This window comes from Maniola hyperantus, chromosome Z (assembly GCF_902806685.2).
Source record: "Maniola hyperantus chromosome Z, iAphHyp1.2, whole genome shotgun sequence".
In the NCBI taxonomy this organism is placed as follows: Eukaryota; Metazoa; Arthropoda; class Insecta; order Lepidoptera; family Nymphalidae; genus Maniola; species Maniola hyperantus.
In genome coordinates this window covers 6,412,732-6,435,602 of record NC_048564.1, presented here as the reverse complement: position 1 = coordinate 6,435,602, position 22,871 = coordinate 6,412,732, and the positions used below count along the sequence as shown (strand labels likewise).

Sequence of the window (22,871 nt, the reverse complement as noted above, 5' to 3'; positions counted from 1 at the left end):
TAAACATCAATGTTAATTATTATCAGAAACTCTTCGTCAAAGGCTCAAAAGTAAAAACCTTTGGTGCATTGAAAATAAATTTTGCGCCTGAATTTGTTTTATAAAAGAGAATGTGTGCTTTGAAGTTAATTAAATGTGTCATATGTCAGCGAATAAATTTTTTGACGACTTCCCTGGCACTTGGACGCCCCAATTTATCAAATTTTAAGGGTGTCTTGCAGTCATTATCCACTTCTGGACATAGGTCTCTTGTATGGAGTTTTTCCAGCGGCTGCCTGAGGCTTTGACTCGTTTGGTTCCGTCAGTCCATTTAAGTGAGGACGATGTGTCTTCAACGCTTGGCTTGCAATTCTGCTAGGTCGCCATTCTAGCAACTATCCTCAACTATTCAAGAACTCTGTACCCTGTCTATTGCTACTTCAGCTTCGCTGAACTATGACCCGTTATATCCCGCTAGCACTCTCCATCGCCTGGTGAGTGACACCCGCTACATAGTGGCCATCACTACCTACCTATATTATAAATGCGAAGGTTTATTGGTTTGCTGGTTTGTTGGTTTGTCTTGCAATCACGACGCAACTGAACAACGGGTCAACGTGATTTTTTGCATGGGTATAGTTGTGAGACCTGGAGAGTGACATAGGCTACTTTTTATCCCGGAAAATCAAAGGGTTCCCTCGGGATTATTAAAAAGCAAAATCCAAGCGTACAAAGTCGCGGGCTAGTGTATTTTATAAAGAACTTAATCTGAACAAAAAGCCCTAGTACATAAAAACTAAATTGAAGTTAAACGATCCAACGTTTAGTAAACTCTCAACGAATTGATTACTGTAGATCTTAATTTAAGACAAACTATGTAGGATACAATACAAGTTTATAATTAATGTGTCCTTTCTTGTAAGTCTAAGTTTACATCTCCAGGCGAATCTGATATTAAGCTTGTTAACTAGTATACATTTGGTTAGTTTGCAAGCTCGTGGGTAATTCACAACTAAGGTGACCAAGTTAAAGCTGGTATTTGTAACTTAAAACTGACAGTTCTTATTTAGGTAGAATACGAAATTTATAAATTTTATGCTACAAATAAATATAATAAATTCGAAGTGTTAATAAGCATTTTATGTTATGATGACATAAATCATCAATTCATTACCGGCCCACTACTGAGCCGAGTGTCCTCTCAGCCTGAAAAGCATTTAGGCCATAGTCTGCCACGCTGGCCCAATGCGGATTGGCATACTTCACACATTTTTGAAAACATTGAGAACTCTCAGGCACAGATCAAACTACTGGTCGAATCGGGCTCATATTTGTATTATGACGTAGGCATTGTTAAGAAAGAATTTTCGAAAATTCAACCCTTGAGGGGATAATATTCGGGTTTGAAATTTGTGTAGTCCATGCGGACGAAATTGCGAGCTTAGGCTAGTTTCATATATTCGTAGCAAGTATAGAAAATATACGTCGCAATGTTCAAATCATTAGCACCGGTGTGAAACATTTCAACGTTAACACGCAATTTTAGCTCATTGCCAGAAACAGCCGATGCTTTTCCGAAAGCCTATTTGATTACCTACTTCCTCTTGGATTGCACCTTGAAATGTTTTACTTCAACGATATATCATTTATTTATACTATAGGTTTTGCAACTTAAGGTAACTGTATTAGAGAGAGAGCCCGGGCGTACCAGACCTTTGTTATTTTATAAAATCTGAAAGTTAATCTGCGTAGACTCTGCCAGACGCCTATTAAGTTTAAAAGATTAAGGGTGTCTGGCAGAGGGTTGCCATGATACTAAATGTCTGGCAATGCATGACGTGATTTCTAATAGGTACTATTCCGAAGGTAGTGTAAAAAAAATTGACTTTATACTTCGACGAAAGATTTTATATACGTCTTTGTTAGCTGTTATAAAAGCCACCATGATCCAAACTTCATTGTCGCTGATCGTTCCTCTCTGTGTCGGGGACAGTGCGCAGGGAAACTTTCAGCTTTTATAAAATAAAAAACGAAGGTGTGGCCCTCACATGCTTTTTTTCTATGTTTTATTCCATCAGTCGCCCATTAGAAAGTCACGAGTGGAGCTTTAACAAAAAGCTTTACCACAACGCAGTTGCCACGGAGTAATACTTTTCACAGGAAAATCAATCCCTTTGTCAGTGGTTTTGTTTATTAATGGAAATGATTGAGCCATCGATGGATTGACCTTTTACACTATTGCACTATTGTAATTAAACGTTTTGTATTGTATTGTAATTAGGAGTAGGTACGACAATAGTGCAACGGGCGGGGTTTGAACCGTCGACCTTTCGGTTTTCAGTCCACTCCTTGAGCTATTGTGGCTCTTTTATATCCCATAGTGTGAAATAGTGCTTTAGTATCTTCCCCAGCGTGTCCAGTTTTTTCAATTGCCAAGTCGGGATTTTGGAACTTTTTGAGTGAAAAAAGCGGGATTCTTTCTTTCTTCGGGATTTTGACTTGAAAAATCGGGACGTCCCGCCAAAATCGGGACGTCTGGCAACGCTGATCTTTATAATATATTCTTGACAGGTTACAAATAGGAAAGATTTTATTCGATCGTAAGAAAGGATTTTCAAAAAATACTACTACCGTCAATAAGTTCCGCGAGCTGGTTGGCTTATTCCAAAGGTATCAAGGCTAGTCACTCGCAGAGCTACCGATTTTATAGAAACATTCGGATGTATGAAGTACAGTGGGTTCGCTCACAAAGATTAACCAATTTTCCGACAAGGAAACCAGTAGAAACAAAAGTCAGTATATTTCGGTATGGCTCACGGTTAAACATAGTCTCGCCCACGCTACTCACGCGCCGCCACCGTCGCCTCCCGCTCGCCCAGTCCCATCTGCCTTCTCGACGCCTTTACACGCAACAGGTCAGTGAATTCAATCTAAATCACTCTTTATTAATTTACGCTGTTTGCGAATTCCACGTTAACACGCCTTCCAATTGCAGTGCGATGTCCAATCCTATACTGTACCGATTGCTGTGTTTTGTTTACATTCACGCAATGTTAACATATTTGTTTTCAATTTTGAAATTTCAAGCATTTTGTGTGTTCAAATATCAAATGGTCGTTTATTTCGGTCTAACCGTTTAACATTCGCGGAGTGCATACAATACTCCTGTCCGAACAAAAACCGGGTTTCGTAACTAAAAATACCCCATATCGAATGTATGCGATATCTATTTTGGAAATTGTTCCACTCTTCGTCGTAAACGTCGCGTACACATTACACATGTTTTAAGTGCATTATCCATCATTAAGAAAATGTGTTGAAAATTTGAATGGTTTGCCTAATTATTAATATGAAGTATTTCTTTAATTGTTATCTCTTTATTCCAAAAATTCCATTCACGCTGAAAGAAATCTCATTCATATTCACCTCGTTGTTCCCATGCCAAGATTTCACTTTTTATCGTGCGTAGTTTTATAGAATTACGTCAAAATGTGTTTATGCCTTGAGTTATTTATCCGGTGATACAATATAATGGACTAGAATTTTTGAATGTTTTGTTTGGATTACATTTTTAGCACATGATATAACATCACGATTTTACATAAGCATTTGAAACCGTACAATATTACGTGGTTTTAAAATTTTATGCGTTGTAGGTAAATTCTATCAATTGTTTTCTCCTATTGTTGCCAAAAACTAATGCGTAGTTTTTATGGGTGTCGTTAAACACGTTAAGACTTATTTCGAGGACGAACAGTTTGGTGAAGGAAAACATCGTGAGGAAACCTGCATGCATGAGAGTTCTCCATAATGTTCTCAAAGGTGTGTGAAGTCTACCAATCCGCACATGGCCAGCGTGGTAGACTATGGCCAAAACCCATCTCACTCTGAGAGGAGACCCGTTCTCTGTAGTGAGCCGGCGATGGGTTGATCATGATGATGATGGTGAAAAGTTTTAGCAAACTTATGATGCACTACCTACATAGTCTTTGGCTCTATCACATTAAGTTTTTATTTGAAATTTAATAAATTTTTTGAAAGTTTAAACATTAGGGGGTGTCATATTATTATGTAGCTATATTGTAGAAACAGTAATAAATTTAAATAATCATTAATCTATTTATATGGATTGACCAGTACAGATTTTTAAATCAATATCAATTATTATTGATTTCATAAACTGGAATTTATTTTAAAAAATCTATTTAATTAAGCCCGAATTAAAACAAATTAACATATTATAAATTATTAAATACCTGGTTCTCTTCAATCTGTCTGTAAAAGTACTGTCCAAATTGGCCATTTAAATCATTCAAGCACTAAATGATAGGTTGTTTTCTATATTAGCGTTCATTTCAAAATAATATAGGTACGGCCCTTTTTTGTGATATTTATTAAAACGATCGAAAAGAACAATGAAGTCATATAAACATAGTTTTGTCCAGTGCGGTCTGTAGGTTTGTTTTTCTGTCCGACTGTGTATCAACGCCAATTTAGAAAAAACCGGCCAAGTACGAGTCAGACTTGCGCGTCAAGGGTATCCGCACTACAGCCGTATTTTATCGACATTTTGCATGATAAATCAAAAATTATTGTGTATAAAAATAAACAAAAATCGGTTTTAGAATGTACAGTACCCCACTTGGTATATTACTTACCTACTTTGAAAGTTTTTAACTTTTTTTAAATTAAAATAAGCCTTATCTTATTACTATACAAATCATGCCCGCGTGGAATGGTGCTAAAAATGCTGGCTTCATTTCCGCGCTGGACAGCTAGACTTTGAAAGCTGAAAATACTAAATATTTTATTCATTAACACATTTTAAATTTTTTTGTGATGTAGTTACAAATTCACTGTTTTCGGATTTTATAAAACCTACTTACCTGCTAAATTTCATGATTCTAAGTAAACGGGAAGTACCCTATAGATTTCTTGCCAGACACAAGAGACAAACAAGACAGATAACGAAGTGATGCTATAAGGGTTCCTTTTCTCCTTTTGAAAAGTTTAAATTTGTTCATGCACAAATAATAGTATTTTCAATTTTCAAAGTAAGATTACTTTACCAAGTGGGGTATCATATTATTATGAAAGGGCTTTACTTTAACTTTTGAAAATTCAACCATAGGAGTTTGAAATTTGTGTAGTCCACGTGGGTGAAGTCGCGGGTATAAGCTAGTGTTTTATAAAATATATCTATGCACGAGTTTTCAAATAAAATTAACCGGAAACTTTTTCAATTTCAAAGCGAGATTGAAATGCCAAACCATCAAAATAGAACCAGACTGCAATAAGAATAACAGGTGAGATAGCAAGCATGGTATATCACAGTAACACAAAGAAAAAAACAGTTCCAAATTAAAAATTCGGCTAACTTTCAAGCGCAAATAGTCCAAATGGCAAACAGTGCGAAACGAAATATTTTCTGAGGAGCACTGAGGAGTAATCGAGAGTAATAAAAAAAAATAGTACTTTACATAGTATAAAATAAAGTCGCTTCCCGCTGTCTGTATGTATGAACGCGTACATCTTTTAAACCATGCAACGGATTTTAATGCGGTTTTCACCAATAGATAGAGTGATTCAAGAGGAAGGTTTATAGGCATATTTTAAGTCTCAAAAAATTAGAGATCCCTGGGAAAATTTAAATCTCACTGACACCACATTAGTATCTACACTGCACCCATGCGAAGCCGGGGCGGGTCGCTAGTCATGGATAAGCCTTTTCATAGGCCACGATTACACCTATGGGTTTCCTGGTGTTAGTAGCTTACTCGATTGACTTACGACCAATGTCATCATCCTGAACAACCCATCGCCGGCTTACTACAGAGCACGGGTCTCCTCTCAGAGTGAGAAGGGCTTGGCCATAGTCTACCACGCTGGCCATGTGCGAATTGGCAGACTTCACACACCTTTGAGAACATTATGGAGAACAGGCATGCAGGTTTCCTCACGATGTTTTCCTTCACCGTTAAAGCAAAAGATATTTAATTACTTAAAACGCACATAAATCCGAAAAGTTAGAGGTTCGATCCCGGGATCGAACCCCCGACCTCCGATTAGAAGGCGGACGTCCTAAACACTAGGCTATCACAGCTTTTACTAATGTAAATATAAATATAAGGCTGTGATAGCCTGTGATAGTTCATTGATAGTGGTTAGGACGTCCGACTTAATGCCCTCTACATATGTATACAAGCCAACCACTCGTTAAGACTAAATTTTGAGATTAAACAGGACACGTCTGCTTTGAGTGCACGACCTCACTAGCGCAGTGGTAAGCACTGTGGGCTTAATAGTAGGAGGTCCCCGGGTTAAACTCCTGACAGGGGTTTTTTAAAATTTCTGGTCTGGTCTGGTGGGAGGCTTTGGCCGTAGCTATAGTTACCACCCTATTCTCATGCCACCAAGTGATTTAGCGTTCCGGTACGATGCCGTGTAAAAACCAAAGGGGCATTGGTTTAATAAAAACTGCCATACCCCTTCCAGGCTAGCCCGCTTCTATCTTAGACTGCATCATCACTTGCCACCAGGTGAGATTGCAGTTAAGGGGTAATTTATATCTGAATAAAAATAAATAAATAAAAGTTGTTGAGGAGTTATTTTGCCCTCAGGTTGTCCTGGTTGTAGCACCATGGTCAAGGTTATAAGTCCCATACATTGCTAATGCGTGTGACCACCGTTTTAGTGACGTCGGCACTACACTTAAGTTTCGAGCTGATGGTATATTTTTATTCCGGCTGAAGTAAAAATGACGTCATTTCGATATTAATGAGACATGGTCTAGCGCAATAGCATTTTGCTGGACTTATACCATAGTATTTTTTCAGCATATATTTTATACATTTTGTAAAATGCATTCGATCATAAAATTTACCTTTCGTTTCACAGATTCACAGACATTACACGATGAGCCGCGTCGGACGAGGAAGACGCACACGCGTCTATGACTGCAACTATAACAAAGGAGAGAGCTATTACCGACCAGTTTTGGACCGGCTCGACGGCAAGACACCGATAGCCCGTGAACCAGAAAATGATCGGGTCAAAAACGGCATGGAGAGCCGCTTCCGTAGCGCCCTAGATGAGGTAGAAGCAGCCAGAGACGAGTTTTTCGACTCAAGAGGTGCACGTGCGACTAGAGGCAAACCTTTGTCATCTGCTTTTGAAGATGAAGATTTTAATGACGATGTAAGTTATAATTGATCAACAAGACACTCAGTATATTTAACACGTACCTAATTAAACAATATTAATTATTAGCAGGACTAGGACCAAATATTCTGTAGCTAATAACTGTGCAGCACCCATAAGGCATAAAATAAGCTCAAGCGTACTTTCGAAAGAATTTCCTCAAGTGCTCTGGTTTGGTATTCACTCATGTACTTACATGAGCTCTTGAACTCGCCTTGAATTTGCATTCTCGCAGTTCATCATTTTATCTTGCATTCCAATTTACAAGTGGACTACAAGAATACACTATGAAATATTTCAGAACTTTATACGAGAGATATTATTCTTATATAAAAGATTTGAAACCTTTTACCAAAAATCATACGCTCTTTTATAGTCCAGTCACTTTAGCATAAATAACCGGCCAAGTGCGAGTCAGACTCACACGCCGAAGGCTTCGTACTACAGTCGTATTTTCCGACATTTCGAACGATAAGTCAAAATCTATTATGCATAAAAACATATAAAAATCTGTTTTAGAATGTACACGTAAAGCCTTTTCCCATGATAACCCACTTGGTATAGTTATTTTACTTTGAAATTTTAAAATACTAATTATTTGTTCAATTTAAATTTTTTTCTTGTGATATAACCACAATTTTTTTCGGATTTTTCCTTTACTTGTCGTATAAGTCGTACACACCTGCCAAATTTCATGTTTCTAAGTCAACGGGAAGTACCCTATAGGTTTTCTTAACAGATATAACAGACGGACAGACAGACAGACAGACGGAGTGATTCTATAAGGGTTCCTTTTTTCTTTTGAAGTACGAAACCGTAAAAAGGGATCGATCTCGGAATGAGAGGAAATAAGAACACCAAAATGAAGGTATATACCGAAATTCAGCTTATTCCCTCTCATTACGAGGTGGATCGCTAATTTGACTGGACTATTGTTTTTATCTTCAAATATTGTTCTATTTTATTGTTGCTCAAATATTCTATAAAGGTCTAAATAGATAAAAACTAGATAAAAAATAAGCTTCGATAAAAATGGTTTCGATAGAAAAAAAGGTACAAATCGTTGATGTAGGAGGAATCTTAAAAATAGCATAAGTGTAAGAGTTTGAATATATACCTAGAGCAATAGTTATTCTGTTTCCTGATCACCGTATTATAAGCGTGGGAGAATGCTCGGAATCTACGTATTCGAATTTGGCATCACATTTTCGTTAACAAAAGATCATATCTATTTTCAGCAAGCATTTACAGTCTCTAAAGTTGGAATTTATGCGTCAATGTTCAAATTTTATGTCGAGCAACAAGGTAGGCGATTTCCACTAATATTACAGACGCGAATGAGTGTCTGTCTATCTGTCTGTCCATCGGCCACTGAAAATGGACATAAGCAAGTACGCTGGCAGAGGTATGCCACACGAAATGACAGTTATTTTACGCACCGATTCAAGCCCTCCCCGAGCATACCGGAAATTAAAATTGATAGCTTGTGTTAAAATATGGTCTTTGTGTATACTATGTTGCCAAATATCTCATTACTAACATTTGATTTCGAGTACGCTCACATGGGTAGGTCCAGTTGGGTAGGTCCAATTTCGAGGAAGAGGTCAACCGCCGAATCCAACTCGGTTGGGCAGCGTTCAGGAAGCTTCGAGATGTCTTCCAAAATTACTCAGTGCTTGAAGACCAAAGTCTTCGAACAGTGCGTGTTGCTAGTAATGACATATGGATCCGAGACATGGTCGCTAACTATGGGCCTCATAAGAAAGCTCAGAGTCACCCAGCGGGCGATGGAGACAGCTATGCTTGGAGTTTCTCTACGTGATCAAATCAGAAATTAGGAGATCCGTAGGAGAACTAGAGTAACCGACATAGCTCAACGGGTTGCGAAGCTGAAGTGGCAATGGGCAGGGCACATAGTTCGTACAACCGATAGACGTTGGGGTCTTAAGGTGCTGGAATGGTGACCTCACACCGGAAGACGGAGCGTTGGAATACCCCCCACTAGGTGGACGGACGACATCAGACGAGTCGCAGGGAGCCGCTGGATCCAGGCGGCGCAAGACCGTGGCGTGTGGAACATCAAATAGTTCTCAATTCTCATGCGTTTTAAATACCTAAATCCATGTGGATAAAGTCGCGAGCAGTGGTGGCATTATCCTCTACGTTAATCATTTCTGATATGACAAGTAAGCTAATATACTCGTTTAACATTATAATATAAAAATATAATTTTGAAACCAAGTTAATGAATATTTAATAGGACGAGAGTTTTTTCGATGAATAAAAAACCTACTCTTATTTTTCCAAAAATCAAGGAAACATCGCTGTAATCGATGTAAGTAATACAATGGTTTAAAACAGCAATAATTACGAGTAGGTATGTCCTTATTTCATTCTAATAAAGTGTTCAATTTAATTTTATAATTACCTGGTGAAAGTTTCATGTCATTACACGTACGGACTATTGAATTCATAATGCCGCAACTATGGGAATTGTTCGCAATGTTAATATTTAATTATGAAATTATTTTAATAATTGTATCTTTATTTGACATTTAAACTGAAACACGGACAAGGTGTGTTTTATGTTTTCATAACTAACAGAGCATGAAATTATGTTTATGAATTACTTATTTAAACATTAAAAAATGCTTTTGCAAACTTACTAATTAAACGTAGGTAGGTACCTAAAATAAAATTGACTAAGAGCCAGTGTGTGCGAGACCTTCGTTATTTTATAAAAGCTGAAAGTTTTTCTGAATTTTGTCCCCAACACAGAGAGGAACGATCAGCGACTATAAGGTTTGGATCATGGTGGCTTAGGGAGATAACATGTAATAAACTTCGAACAGTGTGTGTTGTCAGTGATGATATACGGATCCGAAACATGGTTTTCATAATAAAGCTCAGAATCAAACAATGGGCGATAGATACGCTCAGAGTTTCTTCACATGATCAAAACAAAATGAGGAGATCCATAGAAGAACTAGAGTAACCGTCATAGGTGTTGCTAAGTAGAATTCATAATGGGCGTGGCGTGACATAGGTCATAAAACCGATAGATTGCGGTCCTCAGATGCTGGAATGGCAACTTCGCAATCAGTACACCCCCATTAAATGGAGGGACAAATCCAACAGGTTGCAAAGAGCCGCTAGATTCAGGTAGCATAAAAACTGCGGCATTTAGACATCCTTCAAAAAAGAATGTTCAGCAGTTGACGTAACTGACTGACTGACGATATTAACATCTCAAGTCTATAAACGCTATAGTTGGTTTTCTTTATTAAAAAAAACAAAGGTTCTGACGAATTGAGAATCTCCTCCTTTTTTGAAGTCGGTTAGAAAGACCATTACTAAGAACAGGAAGGAAAGAGAACAAAATACATTTGGAATTTCACATGAGTGAAACCGGGGCGGGCTAGCTAGTATAGCTTTTTTTTTTTTTTTTTTTTTAATTAAAATCATCGGAAATCCTCCGATTTGTGTCAGAGTTCTTTTTTGGGTATTACATTTTGTTAGTCTCTTACATTATTTATTTACAGTTTGTTTTTCTATATTAACTATATTATACCTATAATTTTTTATCAAAGTATATACATTTATTCTTATAATAAGCATACAACTATAAATCTATATTTACAAGTATAATATATATTAAAATATTTACAGTTTTACTTAGTTTTATTTTTCTTTATTGTATATTTCGCTATTTTGGTGCAGTATTCTAAAAATGCTTTTTGGCACTTTTTGTCTCTAAAATATTTAAAAACTAAGACTTATTTAACATCTAAATTCCACAGTCAACAAGAGCCTCAGTTCAAAACAGTTATTTACTAATTATTTATTATAATTATTAATAATAATAATACTTAAACTTATTTAAAAAACTAAGTTTAACGTCTAAATTCCACAGTCAACAAGAGTTAAAGTTCAAAACAGTTATTTACGAATTATTTATTATAATTATTAATAATAATAATACTTAAACTTATTTAAAAACTAAGTTTCGTCTAAATTCCACAGTCAACAAGAGCCACAGTTCAAAACAGTTATTTACTAATTATTTGCTTCCGGTAGGTATTCTATGATAGTGAACGTGAGAACTTGTCTGCAGAGAATTTCGCGAGTCGCCCTCTATTGGCACGCGGCAGTACTATTGTTTTTGTTCGTATAGAATACTGATCGGTCGATATTATTTTGTTCACTATTTGATTTATTTACCACAGTCAGGATCAAACTCCAATCTTTTAGAATAGGTAGGTACCATATAAGTAAGTATAGCTAGTATAGCTTACGTAGCAGTTCAGTAGTAGTTTTTTCGATTTAGTGATAGGTTCTGGAAAAAGACATTACATTTATTTGAGAGAAAATGGGTGTCCATGTTTGGCGATTAATACTTCATGATAGTATTACTCATTGTAGTGTAGGAGTACAACGGACAATGTGCTCGAATTTGGCACCGCATTCAGCTTTCAATTATTTTGAGTAACACGTCGTCGTCGTGTCTATTCTTATCAGTACACTCATCTAATTAAAATGTATGCGCAATGGACTGTAAAGCGAGCTTGTACTATTAATAACATGTAATGATTGAATTTACTATCCATAACCATTATCCATGACACTAACCGCGGTATCGCTATTACATTATAAATTTCCAGATAACAGCAGAATAAAGGCCGTATACCGATGTTCATAGTAATAGCGTGGGCTCTTATACTTCAGAAAACATGATTATCGTTAGTTCTCCTCAAGGTATGCCCTAAGGAACTGTACGTTAGAACATTGCGAATGAAATTAATTGTTAAATAGGTATAGGCACAATAATAGCTGTATATATCCTTGCAAAACAAAAGGTATGAAAATGCTTTCGTAACTTTTCTAATTGAACAAAATAATTAATTTGCTATTATAATCTCTACCTGCTAATATTATAAAAAGGTTAAAGTTAGCTTGTGAGTTTATATGTAGTGGTAATTTGTAAAATCCAGAACAAATGATACGAGTCTGAAAATCCTTTATTTATTATTTAAACTAGCTTATGCCCGCGACTTTGTCTGCATGGACTACACTTTACAACCTCTATTTTACCCCTTTAGGGGTTGAATTTTCTAAAATCCTTTCTTAGCAGATGCCTACGTCATAATAGCTACCTGCATGCCAAGTTTCAGCCCGATCCGTCCAGTAGTTTAAGCTGTTCGTTGATAGATCAGTCAGTCAGTAAGTCACCTTTTCATTTATATATTTAGTGTAAGAGTACGTAGTGATCAAAGTACAAACTACTGAAATTATAAAAGAAGCAGTAAACGTGTGAAATAAAATAAGAACATAAATTATAATAAAGTTCATTAAAAATACATTAAAAGCGTCATTGATATATCTACCTAACATTTCACGTCCATGATTTTCAGCTTCATTCCAACACCGTAAATGATATCGTTTGAGCAATTATTTTCTCGTTGGTTTTTTACTTGACAGAGTGCAAACTACCTTTTGACGCGATAAGAAGAGGCCATGGTAGCACTCACCATAAAGTTCTACAAAAATATTATAAAGTTCCTAAATATCCACGCCAAATGTTGATAGGCAACAAGTTTAATATGTATCTACTTATATAATTACTAGCTTATGCTCGCGACTTCATCCGCGTGGACTGCACAAATTCCAAACCCCTATTTCACTTCCTTAGGGATTGAATTTTCAAAAATCCTTTCTTAGCAAATGCCTACGTCATAATACCTCCTATGCGTGCCAAATTTCGCGTGCGTTGATACATCAGTCAGTCAGTCACCTTTTCCTTTTATATATTTAGATGAGTACATGGGTTCTCAGACTACAAATATACATAATATTAATTTAGTTCAAAAGTCCGAAATCATTGTAATAGGTATGCTATTCAAATTTATCTCAAACGCAGTATCATGCAGTGAGAAATTCACCATTTACTGCCATGTCATAAAACATTTCTGTAATAAACTTTTTGGATCCCATAAACTTTTGCAATTGACAAACAGGAATTTTCTACTTCTGTTAAAATGCTTTATAAAAGTCATAGGTAGATACTAAAGCGCGCTAGCTGAACGTTTTAGACTATACAATGTAGTTCCAGCCTTTTAGCTAAAACGCTTTGAACAACTTCCGTAACTTTGTTGTATAAAACACCTCCGTGTGACAAAGTTGTATCATACAATATACATACCACTTAAGACAAGGCCGAGCGTACTTATTACACGCCACGCTACCTTACGACACACGACGCGTTTTTTGTCAAATCACTAATAAGACTGACGCATGGTTGCTTCAGCCTTTACATAACAAAATGTTAATGAAAACCATTTTAACGAATGTATGTAACGGTAACAAACGGTTTGAAACAACCGAACCTAATATTGTCTATCACTAACACATCACAAAAAATCCGATGCACCCTGTCTTTCAATGTTTGTAAGAAGTCTTAAAACTGTGACACTTGGGTTCTTCTTGGGTTACATTTGTTAGAGCGGTATATTCTTTTCTACTTTCATGCCTTTTTATCTTCTGTCTCACTCATCAATGAGCTCAAATTATATAGAACGTGTAATATCAATATAATAAGTAACTTATCTCAACCCGAGTAGTATGGCGTTTAACAAGTATGTCACTGACATTAATAATCGTGACAAGCATGCAAGAGTGAACCAAATATCCATCACGGTCCAAAGCGATGTTTGAGCAACGCTACAGTTAAAATTATTAAAAATAGTTTTGAACAGGAATCCTTATGGGTGCTAAAAGTTTAATAAATGCAACGGCATTAAATATTATGTTTTATGTTTTACGTTCATATAAAACTAGCTTCCCACGGTGCGTGATTCTGCGGATTACCACGAAAGTCCGACGACCACGGGCAAGGCTCTTCAAACCGTATATGTTAGTCTTTGTGGGTCATAAGATACGAAGCCATATTGTCATTCCAAAATGCATAGAGAAAAAGAACCACCAACCACAAATTCACGGTTTTCGGTTTTTCCCCTTCGTGTGCTATAAGACCTACCCACATGCCAAATTTCATGATTCTAGGTCAATGGAAAGTACCCTATAGGTATCTTGACAGACACGACAGATAGTCAGACAGACAGACGGACCGACGGTCGGCCGGATGGATGGACAAACAGACAGACAAACAGACGCCGAAGTGATCCTATAAGGGTTAACCCTAAAAATAAAAAATCTTCAAACTGAAAAATAAACTGAACGAGCTTATTTATCCCTCCATTATTCATAGTAGCCGAACAAGTAAACTTCAAAATGATCAAGTTAGGATATGCTCATCTGTGTTTATGCGGAAGACCGCGCAACAACCTCGCATCGCACCTTTGAAATTATCGACTCGCCACGGATCGGACGCACCGCGACGGACGTGTCTGCGCTAACACGGATGATACGTCTGTCCGCAATATCAGGTTCTGTGGGAAGTTGGTATAACGTAGCCTATATTATAATATTATGTACTTGGTGATGAGTGAGACAGAAGATTCAAATGTTCAAAACGCACGAGAATAGAAGTGATAGCGCTTTACAAGTGTCGTTGTTATGTCTTCACTTTAATTTTTTTAGATACAACAATTGACAAGAGAGCCGGATGGCTTTCTTGCATCTTTCTTGTCGATTGTTGACTAATTTGTGAGTAGCTCACGTCAAACTCATTATTTTGTTATTTTGACTAATTTCTTAAACTGGACACTTTCAAGTAAAGATTTTTATATAAGCCTGTGAAGATGATACTGCTAGAGGCTCAATTTGAATGTCAAAAGCCTACTTTGTCGTATTCGTTTACAAATTGCGAAAAACCAAATTAAATTTGAATTTCGCTGGCAGACCGTGTCTCTTCCACCTTAAGTTCTTTTTACGAATTTTGTGTAAACGCGTCACGCCAATGCACCGGCCCAGAGCAACATTTTTATTTCAGTGCTACCTACACAGGTAGCACTGAAATAAAAATGTTGTCAAAAGTCACTGGTTGTGCTTTTTCAGGGTGGTCCAGCACTTGACACCGTGCCTAAATCATTTTTTCATTCTTTTACTCTCTCTCCGCCGTATATTTTTGCGAAGGTATTTTCATGTCGTTGACACGCCAGTCAGGTAAAATGTTGCGTTTATAAATCGTTTGATCAGAAACTTGCAAGGTTGATCAAATACCCGGCTTGTTGCATACTGTCAATGTTGCCTTCACTTCTCAAACTCATGGAAAGAACAAAAGATTACCGGTGCTAGTTGCTCCACTTGATATTTTCGGTGTAAAATTTTATATTTTACTAAAGTACGTCATGTATGTACATCATCATTAAGCCCAGCGTCGGCTCACAACTGAATATGGTTTGCTTCTCAGAATGAAGAGGCCCATAGTCCACCACGCTGGCCTAGTGCAGATCGACAGACTTCCGATACGTTTGAGAACATTATGGAAAGCTCTCAGGCATACAGGTTTCCTCACCATGTTTTCCTTCACCTTTGGAGCAAAATTCTTCAAAACCTTTGGTGAAAAAAAAAATTAATAGCTTAAAATGCACGTAATTCCAAAAATTTACACGAGATATTAAAACTAAACTCAGAGCTCCTTTCAATTTGTTTTTAATATCCATCTATTCTAATCTTTCCAGGTCACAGAGTCACTGAGGCGCTTACGTGCTAAAAAGGCTTCCCGAATCACTGAAGACGTTGACTTCGAGAATAGTGTTGCCAACCTTGAGAACCGAATAAAGATTTCCGATAAGATCCTTGAAAGTGTGGGTCTTGGTAGCACAGAAATCAGCAGTGCCCGACGAGCTTTAAAAGAGAACGAGGAACGCACAGAAAAACGTATTGCCCGCAGATTAAATGACGAAAATGGATTGACTAAGTGGACCGCGCTGAAGGAGTTCGATGATGAAACCGCAGCCGTTCAGCGTGCAAAAGCGACGAGAGCCCGTCTGACGGATCTGGAAGACGAGATGACAGAGCTGAACGAGAGAACTGCAGCTAGAGAAAAACGTGCGGCCCGCCTCCGGGCGCTAGTGGCTGACACAGAATCTGACTCAACTGTCACCACCTCCAATGTTGCTTCCTCTAAACTAAGCATCCGCGCAGAACGCGAGAAAAAACAAGTCACATTCTAGACTTAATAAATCTTCCAACGGTGCATCCAGACTAATATAACATAATACCTATGTCTTAAAACATGGTTTTATAATATTTTAGTAGAGTAAAGAATTTCGATGTGTTATAAATAGAAAGTTTGACATGTTACATAATCTGAACGCACCTTTATAAATCCCCTCAGACTAAAGGACAAGATAGACGGATTAAGAAAATACGTTGCATGATAAAATATGTATCTAGTCGTAACTTACTAAACCCTCTTAGGTAATCTATTTACATACAGTATTATACGATATTTAAACACTACTTCTGCTGTAATAGCAGTAGCGTAGATTTTAATTTATTCTGATGTACTGTACGGTATCTAGTCACTCCGTCTATATTAATCCCTAATCTGAGTTTAATCCAAACTTATTATGTATACAGCTAAGTTTGGTTTTAGATAAATTAATTATTATAACTAGACTGTGTAATCCTGCATTTGTCAATTTAAACAAGTTCTAGTCAGTGTTTCTTTTATATTTATGGTATAGAATAAAGCACTTGTATTTTCCTTGTTTTATTTAAGTCTTTTATATGAATAAAACCTTAATAAATTCAGCAGATTGTTTTTGTTAACGTTTGTATTTGTTAACGTTCGTGGATAATTCAATCATTGTTGCTATTTTAACTACTCTGGTAAAACAAAAGCCAGCGAAGCAGAAAATCCAAATGTTTATTGTGTACACCAATTATTTATGGTCAGTTTAATTGCCAAGGTAGTGGTTTGTTGATAAAATCAATCAGTAGTCATACCAAATTTTAATATTAATTAATGTAATGTATGATGTTTGTAATATTTGTAGATATAGGTACATACGTGTATTAATAATATAATAGTAGATACAAGATGGTTCCCGCGACTTTGTCCGAATGGATTAAGATTTTTTAAAAATCCTAAGAGAACTTTTTGATTTTCCGGGAAAAAATTTCCTATATCTGTACCAAATTTTATCAAAATCAATATGATATTAAGTATGGATATGGATAATGTGATACAGTTCTTGCAATTCACGAAGGTGAGTGAACTTTACTTGTGGTTACATCGTATACGCGGACAATGCGCAAGTGTGCGTACATGTCGGACCAATCAGTAACGAGCAAGCGCTAACAAACGCACACATTTAGTGTACCTACCTTATACCGATACGACTTAAACACAAGCATGAGCCACTCGCCCTCGTGAAATGCAAGAACTATAGCAGTTTTGATTTAATAAAACAAAATGTCGTATAATATTATTCGATTCTCTTCCTTTATTAAAGCTTTGAGCTTCTTTAAGTAATATTTATATTATAGGTATGGATAGATCGCTATTCGCTAACTATGGGCCTCATAAAAAAGCTCAGAGTCACTCAGCGGGCGATGGAGAGAGCTTTGTTTGGAGTTTCTCTGCGTGATCAAATCAGAAATGAGGAGATCCGTAGAAGAACTAGAGTGACCGACATAACTCAACGGGTTGCGAAGCTGAAGTGGCAATGGGCAGGGCACATAGTTCGTAAAACCGATAGACGTTGGGGTCCCAAGGTGCTGGAATGGCGACCTCGCACCGAAAGACGCAGCGTTGGAAGATCCCCACTAGGTGGACGGACGACATCAGATGAGTTGCAGGGATCCGCTGGATTCAGGCGGCGCAAGACCGTGGCGTATGGAAGTCCCTACAAGAGACCTACGTCCAGCAGTGGACGTCTGTCGTTTGATGATGATGCTGATGGATAGATGGCGGTAGATGATAATATGATAGGCATGCACGTTTCTCAAAACATGTTCTAAAGTTACATGAGAAGTTACCAACTTGGAAATAGTACTTAGGTACGTCTAGAAACTTGAGATTTAGAAAAACTTAATTTTATGTTTTAAAGTGGGTTCTTCTTTTGTGCAAACAATATTTTCAATACTTACTGAAAATCGGGTTGACAGATTCCGCAGATTCAATCGCAACTGGGTCACGTGAGCGCTAATCTTTGCTATGCTGTGCTTCAAGACTGTTCACTTTTACAATGCGACAAGGCTCTCCTGGCACTTGAATGACATTGACAGGGGGGCGTTGTTGGAGAACAAAGGCTTAGAATATTCAAACAAGAACAAAGGGGACACTAATTGACGGCAACGTTAGTTCCGATTTTCGCCACGCGTCAAGATAGCCTTGTCGCAGTGTAGATAGGTACTTGATATTCATATAGATTTTTAATTTTTAAGTACGCTTTTTATGTACACATTACTGCACGTGACAGAACTAATATAATTATATGTATTGTTACATAAATTTTGTAAGTATGACAAGGTCGACACCCGCGCTATCCTACACTGGGTTAGCACAGGGGCTGTGCGGGTATGCGGGGCGTCCCCACCCCGATTGTCATCTCGACCTGTCACGAACTATACCTGTAGCGTGAGCTTAATAATTTATGGTAGGTAAAAATTTATTCCTTATGTTGTGTAGCAGGGTTCCGTACCACAGACATAAAATAGTAAGAATTACTTTTGTTAACAAACCGCAAAACTAACTTTGTTTGTAGAGGTTATCCATACTAATATTATAAATGCGAAAGGGTGTATGTCTGTCTGCTAGCTTTTCACGGCCCAACCGTTCAACCGATTTTGATGAAATTTGGTACAGAGTTAGCTTATATCCCGGGGAAGGACATAGGCTACTTTCATCATTTCATCCCGGAAAATTGATGAGTTCCCACGGGATTTGTAAAAACCTAATTCCACGCGTATGAAGTCGCGGGCATCAGCTAGTTGTTCATATTTAAAAAACTATGCTAGTTAGAGCATTACTAATATATTATGTCGGGATAGGCCTGCTGTCTTCATGAAGATGATGATGATTGATGATTAACCGGAATAAGTAAATAGTTGGTCATAGAGAAACAAGCACCCTGTAAATTGGCATCTACTCGTACATTAACGAAGTGTAATGACTCAATGATTGAAGCCAAATTATTCGTCAATACTATGTATTCTACTATGTATGCCATCAATCATTACGTGCCAAAGAAAAGAATCTTGAGAAATATACTGAAGGTCTTTTAGAAAATATAAAAATGTCGGAACAAAAAAAACAAACAAATCGTATAACAATCTTAGGTTGCCTCGTGCTTTATATTTTGTTTCAAGCAATGTCTTTTGGCCTAAGAGCCAGCGCGTGCCAGACCTTCTTTATTTTTTAAAAGCTGAAATTTATCTGCGTCTTGTCTCCAACACGAGGAGGAACGATCCACGACTATGAAGTTTGGATCATGTTGGCTTTGGAAGATAACAGGTAATGAAGGTATAAAAATCGTAAGTCAAAGTACAAAGTCTAATTTTTTTATATTTTCTTTGGAATAGTATTAGAAATTACGTCATGCATTGTCAGACACTTAGTATCATGGTGGCAACTCCCTGCAAGACATCTTTAAAGTTTAATAAACTATTAAACTTTTCATGATTCTAGTAGGTCAACGGGAAGTACCCTATAGGTTTTCTTGATAGACACGACAGACAACAAAGTGATCCTATAAGAGTCTTTTTTTTCCCTTTGAGGTACGGAACCCTAAAAAGAGCAACTACCTACTAATCTTCTTGACGGCTCTTCTCAGTAGAAATTGTTTTCCGAACCAGTGGTAGAGTCTTGCCACATTACAAATAGCACGTCATGCTGACTTACATGATATTAATAAATTCATTTAATTTCATTTATAGGTAGTGATATTGTTTCTGTCAATCCGATATGCATAATGGTACATGATATGTAGCTCGATAGTTAGGTGCATTGAATTATTGAACAATCCGTTATTCAAGGCAAATAACTCGTGCTACGAGAAATGCCAAGGCAGTATAGGCTAAATGCCCTATACGTGATCATTTTAATAAGAATAGATGATCAACAAGTAATTAGATAACTGTATACTGGGACTGGATTAAAGTGCTATTGCAGAAAAGCGTACCTACTTATCATGTTGACTTGCTATTTTTTTTAAATGGGCTCTCAAAATCTGAGTCAAACTCAAACTCAAATTATTTATATAGGTAAAAAAGGTTAAATTTTGCGCTTCCTGATTGTCAAAATTTTTATTTGTAAGATGGTATAGTGGTGACTAGCTTATGCTCGCGATTTCGTCCGCGTGGACTACACAAATTTCAAACCCCTATTTCGCCCCCTTAGGGGTTGAATTTTTAAAAATCCTTTCTTAGCGGATGTCTACGTCATAATAGCTATCTGCGTGCCAAATTTCAGCCCGATCCGTCCAATAGTTTAAGCTGTGCGTTGATAGATCAGTTAGTCAGTCAATAATTTTATTTATTTAATACGTACTAAAAACTAAAGTTACGAGGGTCCAATAAAATCTGATAAATAAAAAGTGGATCTCATTCTCAAGATTTTCTACAGCGCAGCTATTATGTGACTTAAATTACCTTTAAGTCACATGCTCTAGATCCCATGTCTATGGAGGATGTATTGTATCGCGCTTCAAGCGTGCCTACCTATTTCCGGACCATTAGGGATAATTATAGTACTATTACAGTAAATCGGATTCTGATGCAGGGAAACGTGTATTGCATAAATTGACCGTATTTTATTTTCTAGTCAACACAAATTGGCTGCTGCATTATTCTCTTCTCAATTAGTATCTATAGTATAATAAATCGCAAACAGCGGTTTACTATATATTTACTTAAAACTTGAAAATTTCTATGGATTTCAACGCAATTTTGTACTCATCGTTAATGGACTAAGAGCCGGCGCGGCCATGACCTTTGTTAAAATCTAAAAGTTTTTTTGCGTATTGTCCCCAACACAGGGAGAAACGATACACGACGATGAAGTTAGGATTGGTAGTTTTGGGAGATAACAGGTAATAAAAATGTAAAAAAATCTTACGTCAAAATGTAAAATCAATTTTTTTTGCATTTGCACCCAATAAGGGCCGGCTCCTATTAAGGGCCACTGTAATAAACTCTCACTTGTCATTTTAAAACTACTTTCGCGTGCAATGTGCTCAACCACTCATAGACAGTTAATAAAGAAAGCGGATTTCTTTTTTCACCATGTATAGGATCTTCATAAAATTTTACTCTTAAGTAAATTCAATAAAACTAATTACAAGCATTTAAATAAAAGTGGTCCTTATTGGGTGCCATAGTACCTTACCTAATCTATGTGAATTCTATTTGATTACATTATGTAAGTATAATACATTTTAACCTAAGGTGTTATTTTTCACCCGCCCCAAATCCTGAGCAAAGCTCGGTTTGAAATCGAAACAGTTTGATCTAGAAAGATACGTTCCAAAGACTCAAACCTAAGCCATGACATCCCTCATTCATCACGTTTCATATAGTAGTATAGCTAGATGATGTCCGCGATTTTGTCCGCGTGGAATTCGGTATTTGCATATGTCAAAAATAAATTATTTCTCAGTGTTTATTAAATAGATGGTCTTCCAAAATACGTAAAATCCACGTCCTTTGTTAGTTTATAGCATAAATTAGTTATTGGTCTCGCTACGCTCTACATTGTATGTACTGTATGGTTTATAGTGGAATAACCATTTTAAATTATCGATCAAACTTAAAAAAGCACGTCGAATGATTGTGACGTCACATTTCAGTATTTCATAGAAGCTCGCATACTAAGCGCGAAATATCCTCCAAATACCTTTTTATACATGGCATAATATTGTAGGTATATAAAATCTTTGAAAAGAGCAACCGCCGAGTTTCTTGCTGGTTCTTCTCGGTAGGAAAGGCATTCTGAACCGGTGGTAGATGCATCTGACGATTCAAAAATACTTTAAAGTTTAATTGAATCAATTTTTTTTATTTATTTATTTAAATTAAAATTAGAATTAAATAAATCGAAGAAGTTTTAAATCCACTGTATATCATTGAAAATGATGTTAGTACGAGTATGTGCCAACATCGACGGATGTCAAGATTAGATGCATATTCATAAATTTCATCAGTCAAGCTCGATTACTGCAAACCAATTTAAACTAAATTATCCAAGGTTTATGCAAAGTATCCTATACTAATCATTCATTAGAGCTTCGTTTTAGAAGTGTACCTATATTATTCGTAGAATGTAACCATGTATCCGATTTTTTAAGGAATTCCCAAACAACTAACAAGATCGGGTACATGGTTCTTCACATTACTAACTCCCCGTTCCCACTTGTTGTTGTTGGGCACTGATCCCTGATTTAAATCGGATGTTCCAGTGGCAGAATAGTTTATAATATGATACCAATAATTATGTAACTATTATCATCTACTACTTAAGTATATATTTTAAGCTCAAGCTTTACAGAGTCAACTCACGTGGAGTGCATCGTTTTTCATCCGTGTTTTTAGATACCTACAAAAAATTGTAACTGGATTTAATGAGTAATATTCCATTTTTTAAAGACTAAAAACTTGGGCTAGGAATAGGTACGATAATAGTGCAACGGTTGGGGTTTGAACCGGCGACCTTTAGAGTTTCAGTCCATTTCAGTCCAGTCCTTTAGCCTTTTAGCTAATGAGGTTCTTTCCATTGTTAGGATTCC

General features: G+C 36.8%; 1 protein-coding gene across 2 annotated transcripts; it reads left to right on the top strand.

Moving 5' to 3' along the window:
- Positions 1-2,750: 2,750 nt before the first annotated feature.
- LOC117995252 (kinesin-like protein K39) lies at positions 2,751-16,896 on the top strand. Of its 2 annotated transcripts, none has more exons than XM_034983243.2 (3): positions 2,751-2,894; positions 6,877-7,176; positions 15,819-16,896. In XM_034983243.2, exons 2-3 carry the CDS (start codon positions 6,895-6,897, stop codon positions 16,311-16,313), a joined length of 777 nt encoding a protein of 258 aa, XP_034839134.1. In that variant the 5' UTR covers positions 2,751-2,894; positions 6,877-6,894; the 3' UTR covers positions 16,314-16,896. The 2 variants fall into 2 exon arrangements, with proteins under 2 accessions (XP_034839134.1, XP_069365053.1); XM_069508952.1 differs by lacking the exon at positions 2,751-2,894 and adding an exon at positions 5,262-5,285.
- Positions 16,897-22,871: the final 5,975 nt, after the last annotated feature.

Coding starts and splice junctions, on each gene's coding strand:
- LOC117995252 (XM_034983243.2), top strand. CDS start 6,895: ATGAGCCGCGTCGGACGAGGAAGACGCACACGCGTCTATGACTGCAAC. Junction 7,177..15,818: donor ATGAAGATTTTAATGACGAT/GTAAGTTATAAT, acceptor TAATCTTTCCAG/GTCACAGAGTCACTGAGGCG.